Raw genomic sequence first — 15,268 nt, 5'->3', positions numbered from 1 at the left:
AAATTCGAAGAAGTTATTTATTGACAATTTTAAAAATTTGAGGTCTCGATTCTTGCCATTGAAAGGTGAGGATATAACTAGTACGTTTTTTCAAAACTCGTTCAACTAGTTTTTATCTGTTCATCTCAGGCAAGATCGACCATCGAGATTTAGTTAAAAAAATCATTTTTTTTTACTTATCACTTGAATAATATTTATATAAAAGTTGATTTTTTAACTAAATATCGATATCTTTTCCATAGACGGAGAAAAACTATAAACTATTCCAACGAGTTTAAAAAATAATGTTAGTTTTGAGCGGTGAAAATTCGTTGAAGTTATTTGTTGACAATTTTATAAATTTGAGGTCTCGATTCTTACCGTTGAATGATGGGGACATAATTTCGAGTTTTTTTTTTTTCTCCAATAAATTCCAAACATTTTGAATAATTGAATACAAATTAAATTTGAGGCTAAGAAATTGTCAAAGACCAACGATCAGCGAGAGAAGCTCCATAGACGCCGTCTCAGGAGATGTGGCGAACTTTTAAGGTGGAGACGAAGCGGGTCCCCTATCATTCTCCTTTGATTTTCACATTTTCCTCTTTTCAAGCCAAGATCTGTTGTCGTCATCAACGAATACGAAGATTCAAACTGGAACCGTCTTCAAATTCCTTTTCCTCTTCCATAATCCTTCACATTTTCCCATTTTCTGTCTCTGTAAGTGCCCTATTTTTCATTTGATTGCATTCAGACTCTTTAGTTGCTGAGAATATGAAGAAAAACGTGTCGAGAATGGGAATTGAAAGTGATTCTGATGATCATGTGCTGTGCAATTTTGTTAATATGTAATGAGGCTCCAATTTGAGAAAAGAATAGTTATGTACTCAGTAGATCGGAATGGATTTTAATTCAATAACGTCGTAATAGTATTTGAAAAGTTTTCTATTAGAAGATTTTGAGGATATGACATTTGCATTCACTAATGCATTGTTCTGAAAGTATAATTGGATGTAACACTCCTGGAGGATCGTTCTTTTAATCACTAAGAATTCTGGTTTCACATATATTTGTTTGAAATTATATGTAGTTATACGGAGTAGAATTTATTGAACACAGGATTGGCAAGTTGTGTAAGAAAATTTGAGGATGATCGACGAAATTTGGAAGTAATTTCATGATTCTCTCTCTCAGGATGCTGTTCGAAGCTACTGGTGATGCAACGACCCTCTCTTACTGGTTAAACTGGAGGGTATTACTCTGTGCAATTTGGGTATTAGCTTCTTTTACCTTTGCACTATGGATGATATGGAAATATGAAGTTAAGGATAGATTAGGACACAGCAGACAAGAAACTCAGCAAGATAAAAACAAACTTCGGAGTTGTGAAGTTTGGACACCATGTCTCAAACAAATTCATCCAATTTGGTTATTGGCTTTTCGAGTTTGTGCGTTCGGTCTGATGCTGGCTTCACTAATTGTGAAGGCTTTGGTTAACGGGACTTCCATGTTTTATTATTATACCCAGTAAGCATTCTCTTATTACTATGATTATCATTTGGCTATCTTAAAGTAAAGTAGAGCATACCAAACCTGTTGTGTTTCGTCTCTGGATGAGGTGTTCTAGTCATTACTTCTTGCCGTTTAATTGTCCCTTAGGACAGTGAGTCAGTGAGTTGTCTTAGTTAGTCTCATTTGATTTTAGTTAAAATAAGGAATTAAATTATGGATTCAACATCAAGAATGGAGGCGATTTGGGGTATTCTGGATATTTACTGGGAAGATATATCAGTTTACATAATTTCAGGTGGTTGGAAATTTTCAGACAGTGGTTTTCAAGAGCAGATATTTCAATCCACGTATCATCAATTGTGTTCTTATGGACGATATACTGTGCAATTTACCAACAGCGTTTCCAGTGCTACGAACCCCTTTCCCTTTATAATCTTCTGACTTCTGTTCTGTTGTATGGATTGTTTGGCAGGTGGACATTTACTTTACTTACAATATATTTTCTGGTATGTTCTCTTTTTCTTAATTTCAGTACTGATTAATAGCACAAACTTCAACATACTTCAGCTTCTTCAAATGTTTCAATAGCTAATTATCTAAATTTCTTCTTTTCAGTGTGGGTCAGTGATTTCCATATATGGAGTTTTTCTCTGTAACAGGAAAAGGACCGAAGAAGCTGAGAATGGGATGGAAGAAGGGCAACATGTTCCACTTCTTTCTGGGAAGCCATCAAATTTAATTGGGGGAAATATCGTTTCGTATTCCAAGGAAAAAAGCTTTTCTTTGACGGCTGTCAACATCTGGAGTTATATTCTTGAAGTTTTATTCCAGGTTAATTTTCAGTTTAACTTATAAAAGATCAATTCTCAACTTTGTTTGAATCACAAACAACTCTGTCGACCTTGTTTTTTTGTTTTCTCCAAACAGATTAATGCAGGGGCAGTTGTACTCACTGATTGCACTTATTGGTTTGTCATATTTCCATTTCTTACCATCAAAGACTACAATTTGAGCTTTGTAAGTACCGTCGTTTTACAAAACACCTAGCGTTCATTATGTTGTTTGCTTGGATGCTGGTAGATCTAAAATGCAGAACTCTGAGAAATTGATGCATTCTGTTGTGTTAATGAAAATCCCCCCTCCCCCCCAAAAGGGGGAAAAAATCTATAATCGGTTGAGACCCATTGGAGACTAGATGCATCGAATGATAGCTCTTATATAGTTATAATCGGTATCATTGTAATCACTCGAGAAAATTTGGTTGAATATTAGTTCTTCATATTTCATTTATGACCATTTCTAATTCTCTTTTGCTTAAGGTTTGCTCCATCTCAATCAGTTATCTCCATAATGTCAGATGACGATCAATATGCACACGCTGAATTTGGTTTTACTTCTCGGTGAAACTGCTCTTAATTGCTTGGTAATGTTCTCTTATATATCATTTTTAGTTAAAAAAAAATATATTTTTGATACCTGAACTTTCATGAAAGTAACAATTAGTCATGAACCTTAATTTACAAAATTTAGTCACTATACTTTGAAAGTTGTAACAATTTAGTCACTCTACTTTAAATTTTGTAACAATTTAATCTAATTTATGAAGTTATTTGGTCCCTACTCAATTTATTGATATGCATACGTAAGAGATTCCATTAAGTCTTACCATTATTTTTCACGATAGAGATTAATTTGCTACATATGTCCAAAGTACATAAATTAAATTGTTACATACGTCAGTTCAAGGATTACTAGATTGCTATAAAATTAAAAACACAATGAGAATTGTTACAAATAGAAGTTTAGGGGCTAAATTTTCATGAAACTTGCCATATTTTTTAACCTCATTTTTTTTCCTTCCTTGTACTCTTCTTTTAATAACCTGTTTGATGTCAATCCTCTGCAGACGCTTCCAAGGTGCCGAATTTCATTCTTCTTTTTATGGACGGGTATTTATGTCATTTCCCAGTGGATCGTCCATGCATTTGTTTCGATTGGGTAACTTACACTTTCCCTTCGTCCTACTTTCCAATTGTTACCCATGAAATTCACCAAGAAAATAGCAAGAGTTTGCCTTTCTTTTCTGCAGGTGGCCATATCCATTTCTTGATCTGTCAGCTCCTTATTCTCCATTATGGTACGAACTACGAACTTAGATTTTCAATTCAATCAAACGTTATTTGACATGAACTTTCACATAAATTATCTATCATGATCTGCTATTGACAAACAGGTGACTATTAATTCGTATTCATATCCGTCGGATAAATTCATAAATAAATAAATTGTTTTTTTTTTTAAAAAAAAAAAAAAAAAAAAAAAAAAAAAAAAAAAAAAAAAGGTTTTTCTTTTAAGTGTTCTAGGTTCAGTTCCCATTTTGGTTCATAAATTTTGAACTTGTTTCCTAAGCTCTATTCAGGAAGCAATTATAGTCCTTGCTGTTAATTCATTAATCATTTTACAAAAGAAGTTCAAATCTATTTTGAAACATGTTTGGAAACACAATTGCTACACTACTAGATGTGACTTCAAACTAAACATTGTCCGTGTAGGGATCTATTCACCAAATAAATTAACATAAAACGTGTCATGTTAGGTTTGTAGGAAGAACTCTGAGCGTTTGTTTGTTCCATAAGTCACTAAGACATGCTATTTTTATTCCTTCTCTCAGCATTTAACTAGCAAGTTGCTCTTAAATGCTTCTTCCTAAACTATTAGGCTTCTTCTATTTTCAGGGTATGTTTGAGAGTGATTTTGAATCCCTAGTTTTAGTAAAAATTATTAAAGTGATTTAGTAAAAGTGATTTGTGTAGAATCAATTTTTTATATCTATATATATATATGTGAGTGTTTGAGTCAACTTGCACACACCTCAACTAATCTCACGGGATAAGACTCTACAACATTTTTGTGTGTTGGAGAAACATTAATCATATAATCACTTAGGCCCCGTTTGATAACGATGGAGTTGTTTTTTTAAATTAAGCCTATAGACACTACTTCCACCTCCCAATTTCTTTATTTGTTATCTACTTTTGTACCAATTGTTTAAAAAAACAAAGTCAAATTTTAAAAACTAAAAAAAAAATATATATCTTTTAAACACTTGTTTTTGTTTTTAGAGTTTGGCTAATAACTCGACCATTGTAGTTAAGAAATATGTAAACCATGATAAGAAATGGGAATGAAATATGTTTAATTTTAAGCTTAATTTTCTAAAACAAAACCAAAAATAAAATGGTTACCAAAATGTTTAGGTTTACACTTATTTTTCATAACATCAAAATTGATTTTGAATGATCAAGACATTTTCAAAAATGATAAGATTGATTAAGATTGATTCTGAATTCTTTTTCTTGGATGAATCTCAGGTATCTACTGATGGGATTGATTCATATTCCAAGCTATGGTATTTTCATGTTGATCATAAAACTGAAACATAAACTGATGACGAAGTGGTTCCCTCAGTCATACCAGTGCTAGCAAGACTGACAAATGTTGAATCATGGTTATTTTTTTTTTGGTTGATTACTTAATTATTTTCTTTTGTTTACCCTCTTCCCTACAAAAGTAGAAAGCTTGATGTTGAGAAATAGCAAATATTCTGACCAAAAAAAAAAAAATAAAAAAAGCAAAGAAATAGGAGATAGCAAAAGGAGAGGGTGGAACCCATTGTGGATGCTATTACCAAACATGTAAATGTATCACCATAGGTTTAATCATACGTACAATGTATGTCACTGTCATGTATGACATTATTGATTTTCTTTTTAATTTTGAATCTTTGAGAACACTAATGGCTCGCAGATTGGATTCGCTTTGTTTGAAGTTGTGAAACCAAGCTTACGTTTTTGGTACGTGGGGCTACTTTCTTAGCCTACTAATCTTGTTTAATTCATGAGCTCCATAAATTTAGGTTTATGGAATAATACTATAATGTACTAATTCAATTGGTTTAAACATGTAAAATCTATATTTAATAATAAATGGCTTGCAGATTGGATCCGCTTTGTCTGAAGTTGTGAAATCAAGCTTGCATTTTGGGTATGGTGGGGCTACTTTCTTAGCTTACTATTTTGGTAAACTCGTGAGCTACATAAATTTAGGTTAATGGAATATTTGTATGTTGGGCTAGCTTGAACCTAGCTCAAGTGGTTTAGACACGTACTCTCTGACAACGATTAAAGATTAGAATCCCTTCAATTTTAAATGATGTTAAAAATACACACACACGAGCATGTGTATGATGCTCTACGTTTTTACATTAGATATATTGATGTTTTTGTAGTTTTAGGTCTACCAAATTTAAGTTTATTTAAGGTTAAAATATCATTTTGGTCTCTAAAATTTAGAGTTGGTTCAATTTGAGTTATTATCTATACTATCTAAAGGAGTTATGGGGAGAAACTTTTGGGTAATTTGACATTTAAATCATTGATTTCTTAATCAAACTTTTATCCACGATTTTTAATCAAAATTTTATTAAAATTGATTATTTTTTAAAAATCAAAATTTTATCATTCGCAATTTTTTTACCAAAATTTTAGCGTGGATTTGGTTTTTATCTGATTCTTTTTTCTTATCTTATCATTATTGGGTTTTTTTCCCTAAAAGTTGCTTCTTCTTCTTCTTCTTTTTTTTTTTTTTTTTTTTTTTGCATTTTTTTAAAAATTTGATTTAAGATTTAATATCTTAGGTAATTTTACATCAAATTATTAAATAAAATGTTGCCTATTTTTTATGGCTTTAAAGGTAAATGAGTATAAATTTTCAAAATTAGAAAAAAAATCTATAATTCATGTTTAAAAAAATCAGATTTTCTAAATTTCACGTTAAAATAATCTTATTTTTCATTTTTATCTAAAATTGGAAAAAGTATCAGATATTTTAAAATCTACGATAATGAGCATCACATCAAAATCACAAATCAAAAATCTAAATTAATTTTTATAAATCAAATCTAAATTAATTTAGTAAAATCAAATTAAGATTTCAAAGAACCTTCAGTTTTCAGTCCCTCCTTCCTTTTCTCTTCTTTTTGTTTGGTTTTAGTGCACATGTTTGCTTTTTTTCACATCTTTAATTTATTTTTGTGTTGTATTTATATTTTTTTATTCTAAGATTGGGATTGAGATTTAAATAAATTTTTTATATTGAGATTTAGATTGAATAGATGAAAAAATAGTCATTTTTTAAAGAAATTGAATTGTAATTATAGATATATTAGAAGTAGGTTTTTAATTCTAATGAAAGTAGTTTAGTCTTATTTTAAAGTTTTTTTTAATTATAAATGTAAATATTGTTAGTTTATTTGTTCTCTTAATGTCAAAAATTTAAACGAATAAAAAAATTCAAATTTTTGTGGGGAAGATATCTTACTTATACAAGTATTTTATTTTTAACATTATGAAATATGTGCAACACACGTAGTTCTAATAAGTAGTTTTAATTGTTCAATTTAGTTTCTCAATGTTAATTTTTTATTAAAATTGGTTAAATAATAACATAATTTTAGCACGATGAAATATAATAGGGGAGTATGTTCTCATATTTATTGTGAAAATGCTAATAGATACCAACAAGAGCGTAGCTCAACTAGTATAATGCTCGTACTATGGACCTTGAGGTTTGAGGTTCGATTTCTTCATCCCACACTTTAATTACAATACATTTGCAAAAAATGAAATGCTAATAGGTAACATGTTTTAAATTCTTTTAAAAAAATTACAATAAATTAGTGGTATGAACTAAATTTAAGATTTACTAAAATATTTGGGTTTTAGGAAAAAAAGGAAAAACTCTAAAATTTAGGCCTAGTTTCAAAACGGTTTTTGTTTCTATTTTTTAAAATTAAGTATATTTTATCCACATTTCTTATAATGATTTGCATATTTCGTAAGTACAATGGTTGAATTCTTAGCCAAATTGAAAGCTACTTTCTTTAGTTTTCAAAATTTGGTTTGATTTTTTAAACCATTGGTGAAAAGTAGATAACAAAGTAAGACATTGGGAGATAGGGGTGTTCACGTCGATTCGGTTTGGGGCTCAAACTGAACTGAACTGCAAATTTCAAAAAGTGTATTTTTTGAAATCGAACCAAATTGCATGTTCGGTTCGGTTTCATGGTTTTTTTGTTTTTTAAATAATTTTTTTTATGTTTTTTCATATATATATATATCTTGTTTTTAATATATTTATTTAAAAAGTTGGTTCGGCCTGGTTATCAAATTTGAAACTAAATTGAACTGCAATAATTCGGTTTGAAAATATATCAAACCGAATCGAACCACATTAATTTAGTTTTAGTTCAGTTTTGATTTCAATTCTGGTTCAGTATAGCATTCAGTTTAGTTTTTAGCGGTTTCAATGATCACACCTATTTAGAGGTTGAAGTAGTGTTCATAGATATAATTTTCAAAAACAAAAACGAAAAACATAAAATAAAATGGTTACCAAACGGGATGTTAGTGACTGAAATAGTACTTTTAACCCATATTTAGATTTAGGCTATACAAAACTCAGAGGCAATAATGCTTTCTGATAACTAAATTTGATTTTTATTTTTAATGCATGCATGCTTAAAGATATGGTATGGAAAAATAAATATTATAAAATAATTTACTTGAAAAATAATTATAAACTTCAGAGTAAATCATCTTCAGTTTTGTGTAAATTCCACTCATTAACTTGTTAGTTAATATATATATATTATATATTATATATATAATATATATATAAACCCCAGTGTTTGAAAGTACAAATTTATTACTTAAATATAGATTTTTAAGATTATCCATGAGAATTTGATTTTGGCACCATAATTTATCTAATCACTAGGTTAAGTTACCTCTTGAATAGATTTTTATATGGCATACCCTGTCAAAAAATTAATAAAATATTTAATAACCTAGAGGATATAATATATATATTAATTCCAAAAATATTTACACCAAAAATTCTAAAAGTATTTTATATTTTTGAATATTTTTTTAAAAGTATAAATATTTGTAAATATTTTTTATATTTAAAAGGGTAACATTTTTTTAATATTAAAAATATCACATATATATATATATATATATTTCTTGTACAGTAATATGACTTTTTTAGTTCGACATTTGTTAATGGGATAATTAAATCATCGACCTTTAAAAAGATACTTTGTGTTTTATTGGTGGATTTTTTTAATAGTAAACTGAAAAAAAAAAAAAAAAAAAAAAACTAAAGATGAGTATCATCAATACTAGTTGCCCCCTTCGTCCAAATGTGAAGGTCTTCAAACTAAATTTTATTCCAAGTATTTTGGTCGAGAATGAGAGGCAATATCGTGGAGTTCTTTGTTGCAAGCTCTTAATGTGTGAGGAAAGCCTCAAACAACTCATTGTTACATGTTTAGGAGAATTTTGTCGATGAAGATCTGCACTTCATTTTTTAAAATGACCTTAACTCGTAAGAAACTTCTATAAAATTAAGGTATCTATTTTCGCTAAACAAAGTAGAAATATACTCCAGTAGATATCTAGATGCCTTAAAGGATGACCTTCAACTGACTCCACTTGGTCAACAAGATTAAAAAAGGGCTTCAGAAACCAACATCGTGTGTCCATAATCACAAATGATCGATTGAAGGCCCACCTTATCATTGATCATAACAACATTTGTATTGAACTTTAGTTCTCCTGACAACTATGTTTGGATTATCAACACTCATTCGTGTCTTATTAAGGAATGTCGAATTTAGGCATAATTTAATAGTTCAAACATATCTATCCACTCATAAAATGACAAACTATAAATGTTACCTTTGTATTTTTGAGAAATTTTTTTGGTCCATATCTTATAATCGTGACATGCCTTTTTAATAATATGTACTTTTTAACTTAGTTCTATTACATTCGACTCTTTAAAACAACGTGTCGAATAATGGTAGCTAGACTCTCCTGGTCATTTATCTATAATCTATAATTTATTAAAAGGTCACTATCTATAATTACACTTTTATCTATTTTAATTAAATACTAATATTAATAACTTAAAAATGCTAAAAATCTTCGGTGCATTTATACCTAAACCATTTTGTTTTGTTTTTTTAAGTCATTAAATCATCCACTTAAAGAGTGTTTTAAAATTTTTAATAATTAATAATAATTAATTTCTGTTCTTTCATTAAAAAACCAATAAACCATGCACTTAAAGATTATTTAAAGTCAACAAGAGCGTAACTCAACTGGCATAATGCGTACTATTGACCTCAAGGTCTAAGATTCGATTCTCCCACCTCACATTTTAATTATAATATCTTTCAAAACAAAAGAAATTATTTAAAATTTCTAATTAATAATTAACTAATTATTATTTAGTTGACTTGCTATAAAGTTATTTTTATTCTAATGAAAATGGGAGAAAAAAGAGAATAATGAAAAATGAAGCTAATGAGAAGAATTCTCCTCAAAATGAGAGAAGTTATTAGTAAAATGGTAAATATTATTCAACATTTACGAAAGTAAAGATTTTCTTTTTTTATTGTTCTCCAAGTTCTATTTTATTCTTAACAAACAAATCTAATAAACAAGTTCTATTTTATTTTATTTTGTGGCAAGTATACTGCTTCTCTAATTTTCAAGCTATCAATAAAAAATATGAACATTATTCATATTTAAATTTTTTCGTAGAAATAAATAGCAAAGATCTTCATATTTTTTCCAAGTTATATTATGTTCATAATAAACAAATCTACCTCTAAATTTTTATTTATTGTCATCAAGATAGTTAGCAATTATGGCAATATTATTCATTTGGTGGCAAATTCGATCTATTCCCTTTAAATATATTACGTCTCTAACTTCTAGCTTCAAGATTGAAAAAACGTGTTTGATATCAATCAAATTTCACATTCATCAATTTTCTAAACCATCAATCTTCACTTAGAATTATGAATTCTTTTGAAATCCTCATTGTTTTGATGTTAAATATTTAAATAATGAAAGAGTTTGACATTCATTTGAATTTCAAAAACTATGTTTTTGAATATATCTATATATATCATTCTATACTATATTAAAAAAAGAAAAAAGAATTTTTGGAAATTAAAACATTTGTTTACTAAAGTATCCCTTTAAATTTTATTTTATTACAATTATGCTATTTTTATACTTACAAATTTACAATTACAATTTTTAAAGCAGAACGTGTGTACCAGAACTAATTAATCACACATTTGAACCTATCTGAAGGATTAAATCTAGCAAGATATTATTTTTAAAGCACTTACAATTTCTAATTTAATAAATATTTATAATATTATTGTTTTGTTCTTTTTTTTTCCCTTCTTAAATGTCAGCTACAATACTTTATTTAATAATAAAGCAACTACAAATTTAATTTTTATAATGGTGCTTTTGTGAAATAAAAAACTTTTTTTCGTTAAAATTCTAATGGATGAAATGTATAAATATTAAGAATATATATATTTTTTTAATTAAAATTTTAATTGATGAAAGGTATAAATACTAAGGATACTTGATGCATATATTACCAAAATCTATAAACTATATCACCTAGCCTCTTCTGTATCAAAATCTTTATTACTCCTTTGTTACAATGTAGAGATCAACTCAAGCACCATCATCACATGCCAACTCATCTCAACCTATTAAACATGCATTCATGGGAAAATTGAGGTTCGAGAATGAATCACAAACCGTGGAAGATTCATAAATTTTATATAGGAACACTATATCTATATAAGATCTATCGGAATTAGATGTATGTTTCTTTTTTTTAAGATGATGACTTTATAGTCTATATTGTTGTTTTTCTTTTAAAATATCTCTCCATATTGATATAGAATTCATTCTACAAAAGTATTAACAATAGAGGTATTATGATTTATAACATAGATTTAAAAGTATAAAAACTAAAAAGATTGATAAGAATTTGAAAATTACTTGCGAATGATATGAAATGTATATAGGAATTAAAGATATTGTTTTGTAGTTTAACTTTGAAATTAATTAAAATAAATATATACGTAAGTAATGTGATTATGAAAATTACGTAAAAGAAACAAAATATAAATGATACATTTTCAATAGAATGTTGTTGGGTAGATTCGACGATTTTTTCCAGGAAAAAAAAATATTTACACTTTATAGCAAAAAGTTCCAAAAGTACTTTTGAAACTTTTTACTTTGGAACTTTTTGCTATAAAGTATAAATATTTTTATATTTAAAAAGAACCCAAATGTTAATGCTAGTTTTGATATTTTCCTCTTTTAAGTTTTATTAAATTTTTTTCTATTTTAGGGTCTGTTTGGATTGATTTAAAAAAATGTTTTTTTAAAAAAACTTATTTTTATTTAAATATATATTTTTTTAATATAAAAATGGTTAAATTTACTTGAAAAACTATTTTGAAAAATGATTAAAATAACCTGAAAAGCTATTTATTACAAAATGGCTTATTTTTTAAATTAAACCGTTTTGGCTGATTATTTTTATTTTTATTTTTCCTTTCTTTCGAATCTTGTTAAGGTGGCGTGTGAGAATATGAGAAATTAGGGTTTAATGCGACACAAAATCGAATTTTAAAATGTAAAAAGTAAGATTCGAACCCCTACAATCTAGTGGTATCAAAGTGTGCAAGTCGCTTGCAAATACTAGTACATATATTGATATTTTACATATATTGTTTAAAATAATATTTAGATATTTATATCAAAAATGGAAAATCGTTAATTTGTGGGGGGGGGGAGGGCACGTGGCCTGACCCCTGCATGGATCTGTCGGTGTGCATGAAAGGAAAAAATAATCCATGAAAAGTATTGAAAACCGAACATTGGGTTTAATTTTATTTTTAAAAGTTTTACTTCTTAGCTTATTCTCTCATGCTATGAGAGTAGTCGTAAACTCATGCTCACACTTTTGAATTTTCTTTTTGGTATGTTACCAAAAAAAAAATTGTATTATAGTATGAGAGAATGAGAGGAGAATATATAAAATTAATTTTTAACCAAATTTAAATCACAATACTTGGTAATATTGTATGAAAATCGTTAAGGTGAAGCTTATCTAATAATAATTCACATACACTCTAACTCAAGTTAATTATTTAAAAGATTAAAAATTATTTACGTGCAATGCATGTGGTAATAGATTAGTTTAAGAAATACGAAGTGTTTGTTCTTGAACAACCATTTTATGCAAGTCGAATGTATGTATATTTTCTAATAACTATGAAAAAAGAAAAAGGTTAAAACACATTTTATAACTTGTATCTTACATATGAAAATTTAGCAACCAAATTATTATCACATTGTTGAACCATTTCACCAAAAATATTGAATGTTGTTGCTAACATTTGATTATCCCTAAGAACTATTATATTTATATTTGAAATGATTATGTCCCTAATAACTATACGATACTGATCACAATATATATATATTTTGTAGTTTCTCTTCCACATATTTTACATGGTAAAACTATTTGCACCACTACTTTATAATTAGGGATGTTCAAAAGACCAAACGTTTCGAAGAACCCAATCAACCCAACCTAACCTATATGATTTAGGTTGATTCATCAACTTATTTTCCAATTTTCTCAAAGGGATGGGAGTGATATTGCCAATCCAAATCATACCTATAAGACATTAATTAAGGGAGTGTTTGATGCACAGGTTCGGAATCAAATGTCTGGGGCTTATTTAAAAGGGTTTTGATGCCTGAAAATCACTAATGCCTGTATTTGGGGTGCAAGATTTAGAAGTCTGAGTTTCTAAAGCCCATGTTTAGGATACAGGTTTTGAATACCTAGGTTTAGCTAGTCTTTTTTTTTTTTTTTTTTTCTTTTGGTGAATTGTACAACCTAAATTTTATCATGTATCAATGTTTGAATTGTAGTCACTTTATATATTTTGTACTCTGATTTAATTTCATTGCCCTATTGATTTTCATGACTATAATAATGTAAAAATGAGAATTTTTAACATTCAATAACAATAATTTTGATTATACTTGCATTAATATGAATAGTCCCAAAGTTTAGGGTTAACCTGAATGGTCTAATTAGAAATATTACAAATCATCCACAAAATATAACAAGTCATATAATCAAAAGACTTACAAAATTCAAGGTTGAGCAACATTAAAAGGTCCAGTAGATGTCAAAAGTAAGCATAATCAAAAGGGTCAAACAAAAACAAAAGTCAAGCAGAGTTCCATTTAGCCATGGTTATGGTTGCCTTCCCAAGATGCACATGCATTTTTATACTTCCTTTCTGTTGGATAGTTAAGAAATGAGTGCAATATCGTGGGATTAGGTAATAGAGACTCAATTACAATCAAACAATCGTCCATATCCATTTCAGGAGTAGTTTGTAATTCAATGTATAATTGTTTACATAGGGATGATTCTACTTCCATCCTTTCTTTCAGCCATGCAGCAATCTTCCCATGAAAGCTTCTCGCATATCTGTGCGAAATGTGTCAATGAGATCCCCTGAATATGATCACCTTTTCTTATTTAGTCTGGACGATCCTGCACCACGTGCCTGCTTGTGGGAGTGGATGGCATGTCCTCCCTCGATGTAGGCTCGAGTCCACGTGGATTTGGTATATCAAAATCTTCGAGATTAATGTTCATGTTATCTTCCTTTATATTCTTTAAATTCTATAAGCCCATGTCAATTGGCGTCTTACATCTACCACCAGTAGCTCTATCTATACCAAACACAATTTTCAAGTCATCGAAGTAAGGGAATGGTTTGTTTAGTAGACCTCGAGCATTGGGATATCTCTGCAATGAGTTAACAAATGTAAGTATATTATATTTTATCTTTATAAAAAGTAAGAACCATATTCATCATCTTACCTTAATCCACTCATGAATGAGTCACTGGCTTAGGTTGCTTCAGAAAAACTTCGTGGAGTCTAAGAATTTTGTTAAGAACAACGTTGAAGTGTATCGACACTGTTTCACCAGACCTTGCAAAATGTCGTCGAACTACCCTATTCTTAACATTGTGTGCTACAATATGTAAGAAAATGACAATCATCTTTTCGACGTCCACATTTTGAGTGGCTTCCAAGCCCCCTCTTGTTCTTAACATGGTACACAAGATAGCAAAACATTTTCATCCATCCGTTTACTCTTCCAACAAGCTAGATCACTTTCAGGAATTAGACAAAAAAAAAAATTAAGTGGCCTAATTTGGTGTCTAATATGTGGTGATTGATTTTCTATTCACCTATCTCCATGTCTCATTATCATATTGAACATTAGCATCCATTTGAAGGGATCGAATCCCACAGTGGAAGCGTTCTCATGTGAGATCGTCTTGCATCCCACAAATCAATTTTTACAACAAACAAAATCATATACTAAATAGAATGAATAAATATGTAAACTAGCATGCTATTAGGAAAGGGTTAGAACAATGATTACCTTTGTTGATTTCCCAAGTGCCACGAACAATCCTCTCCAAGGTTCCAACAAATGGATCTCTAAACGATCTTGGTCACAAACAACTCCTTGAGTGATCTCGAACACTACCACGAGAGTTACCCCGTTATTCTTTGGGTTTCCAATAGAGGGATAGATAGTAGGAAACTATTAGAAAAGGGATAGGAGAATAAGGTTTTAGAGAGTAAAAAGGCTTAAAAGAATTTTGCACCCTAACACTAGGGAGTTGTGTATTGTCAGAGTTTCTCTACAATGAGAATTGTGTATTCGGTGCATTCCCAAAAGGCCATAAGGAGGTCCTTATATATAGAAA

General features: G+C 29.0%; 1 protein-coding gene and 1 long non-coding RNA gene across 3 annotated transcripts; one reads left to right on the top strand and one right to left on the bottom strand.

The window, feature by feature from the left end:
• Positions 1-453: 453 nt before the first annotated feature.
• LOC120089852 lies at positions 454-5,820 on the top strand. 2 transcript variants are annotated; one of them, XR_005485336.1, is made up of 11 exons: positions 454-699; positions 1,174-1,506; positions 1,964-1,997; positions 2,107-2,322; positions 2,419-2,508; positions 2,849-2,914; positions 3,398-3,489; positions 3,581-3,628; positions 4,863-4,999; positions 5,299-5,345; positions 5,489-5,820. XR_005485336.1 is itself a non-coding variant. In XM_039047265.1 (9 exons), the coding sequence occupies exons 2-9, from the start codon at positions 1,175-1,177 to the stop codon at positions 4,972-4,974; spliced, it is 990 nt and encodes a 329-aa protein (XP_038903193.1). In that variant the 5' UTR covers positions 454-699; position 1,174; the 3' UTR covers positions 4,975-5,284. The 2 variants fall into 2 exon arrangements, 1 of the variants encoding a protein (XP_038903193.1); XM_039047265.1 differs by lacking the exons at positions 5,299-5,345; positions 5,489-5,820 and having other exon boundaries at positions 4,863-5,284.
• Positions 5,821-13,646: 7,826 nt separating this feature from the next.
• Positions 13,647-15,268, bottom strand: LOC120092038. The gene is made up of 3 exons (XR_005485889.1): positions 14,938-15,268; positions 14,365-14,520; positions 13,647-14,289 (listed from the first exon to the last, which is right to left on the bottom strand). It is a non-coding gene; the product is annotated as an uncharacterized LOC120092038 (long non-coding RNA).

This window comes from Benincasa hispida, chromosome 11 (assembly GCF_009727055.1).
Source record: "Benincasa hispida cultivar B227 chromosome 11, ASM972705v1, whole genome shotgun sequence".
Classification (NCBI taxonomy): Eukaryota; Viridiplantae; Streptophyta; class Magnoliopsida; order Cucurbitales; family Cucurbitaceae; genus Benincasa; species Benincasa hispida.
Note: the sequence above shows the minus strand (reverse complement) of the source record. Positions and strands in the feature narration are given on the sequence as shown.

Coding starts and splice junctions, on each gene's coding strand:
- LOC120089852 (XM_039047265.1), top strand. CDS start 1,175: ATGCTGTTCGAAGCTACTGGTGATGCAACGACCCTCTCTTACTGGTTA. Junction 1,998..2,106: donor TACTTACAATATATTTTCTG/GTATGTTCTCTT, acceptor TCTTCTTTTCAG/TGTGGGTCAGTGATTTCCAT. Junction 3,490..3,580: donor CATGCATTTGTTTCGATTGG/GTAACTTACACT, acceptor TCTTTTCTGCAG/GTGGCCATATCCATTTCTTG.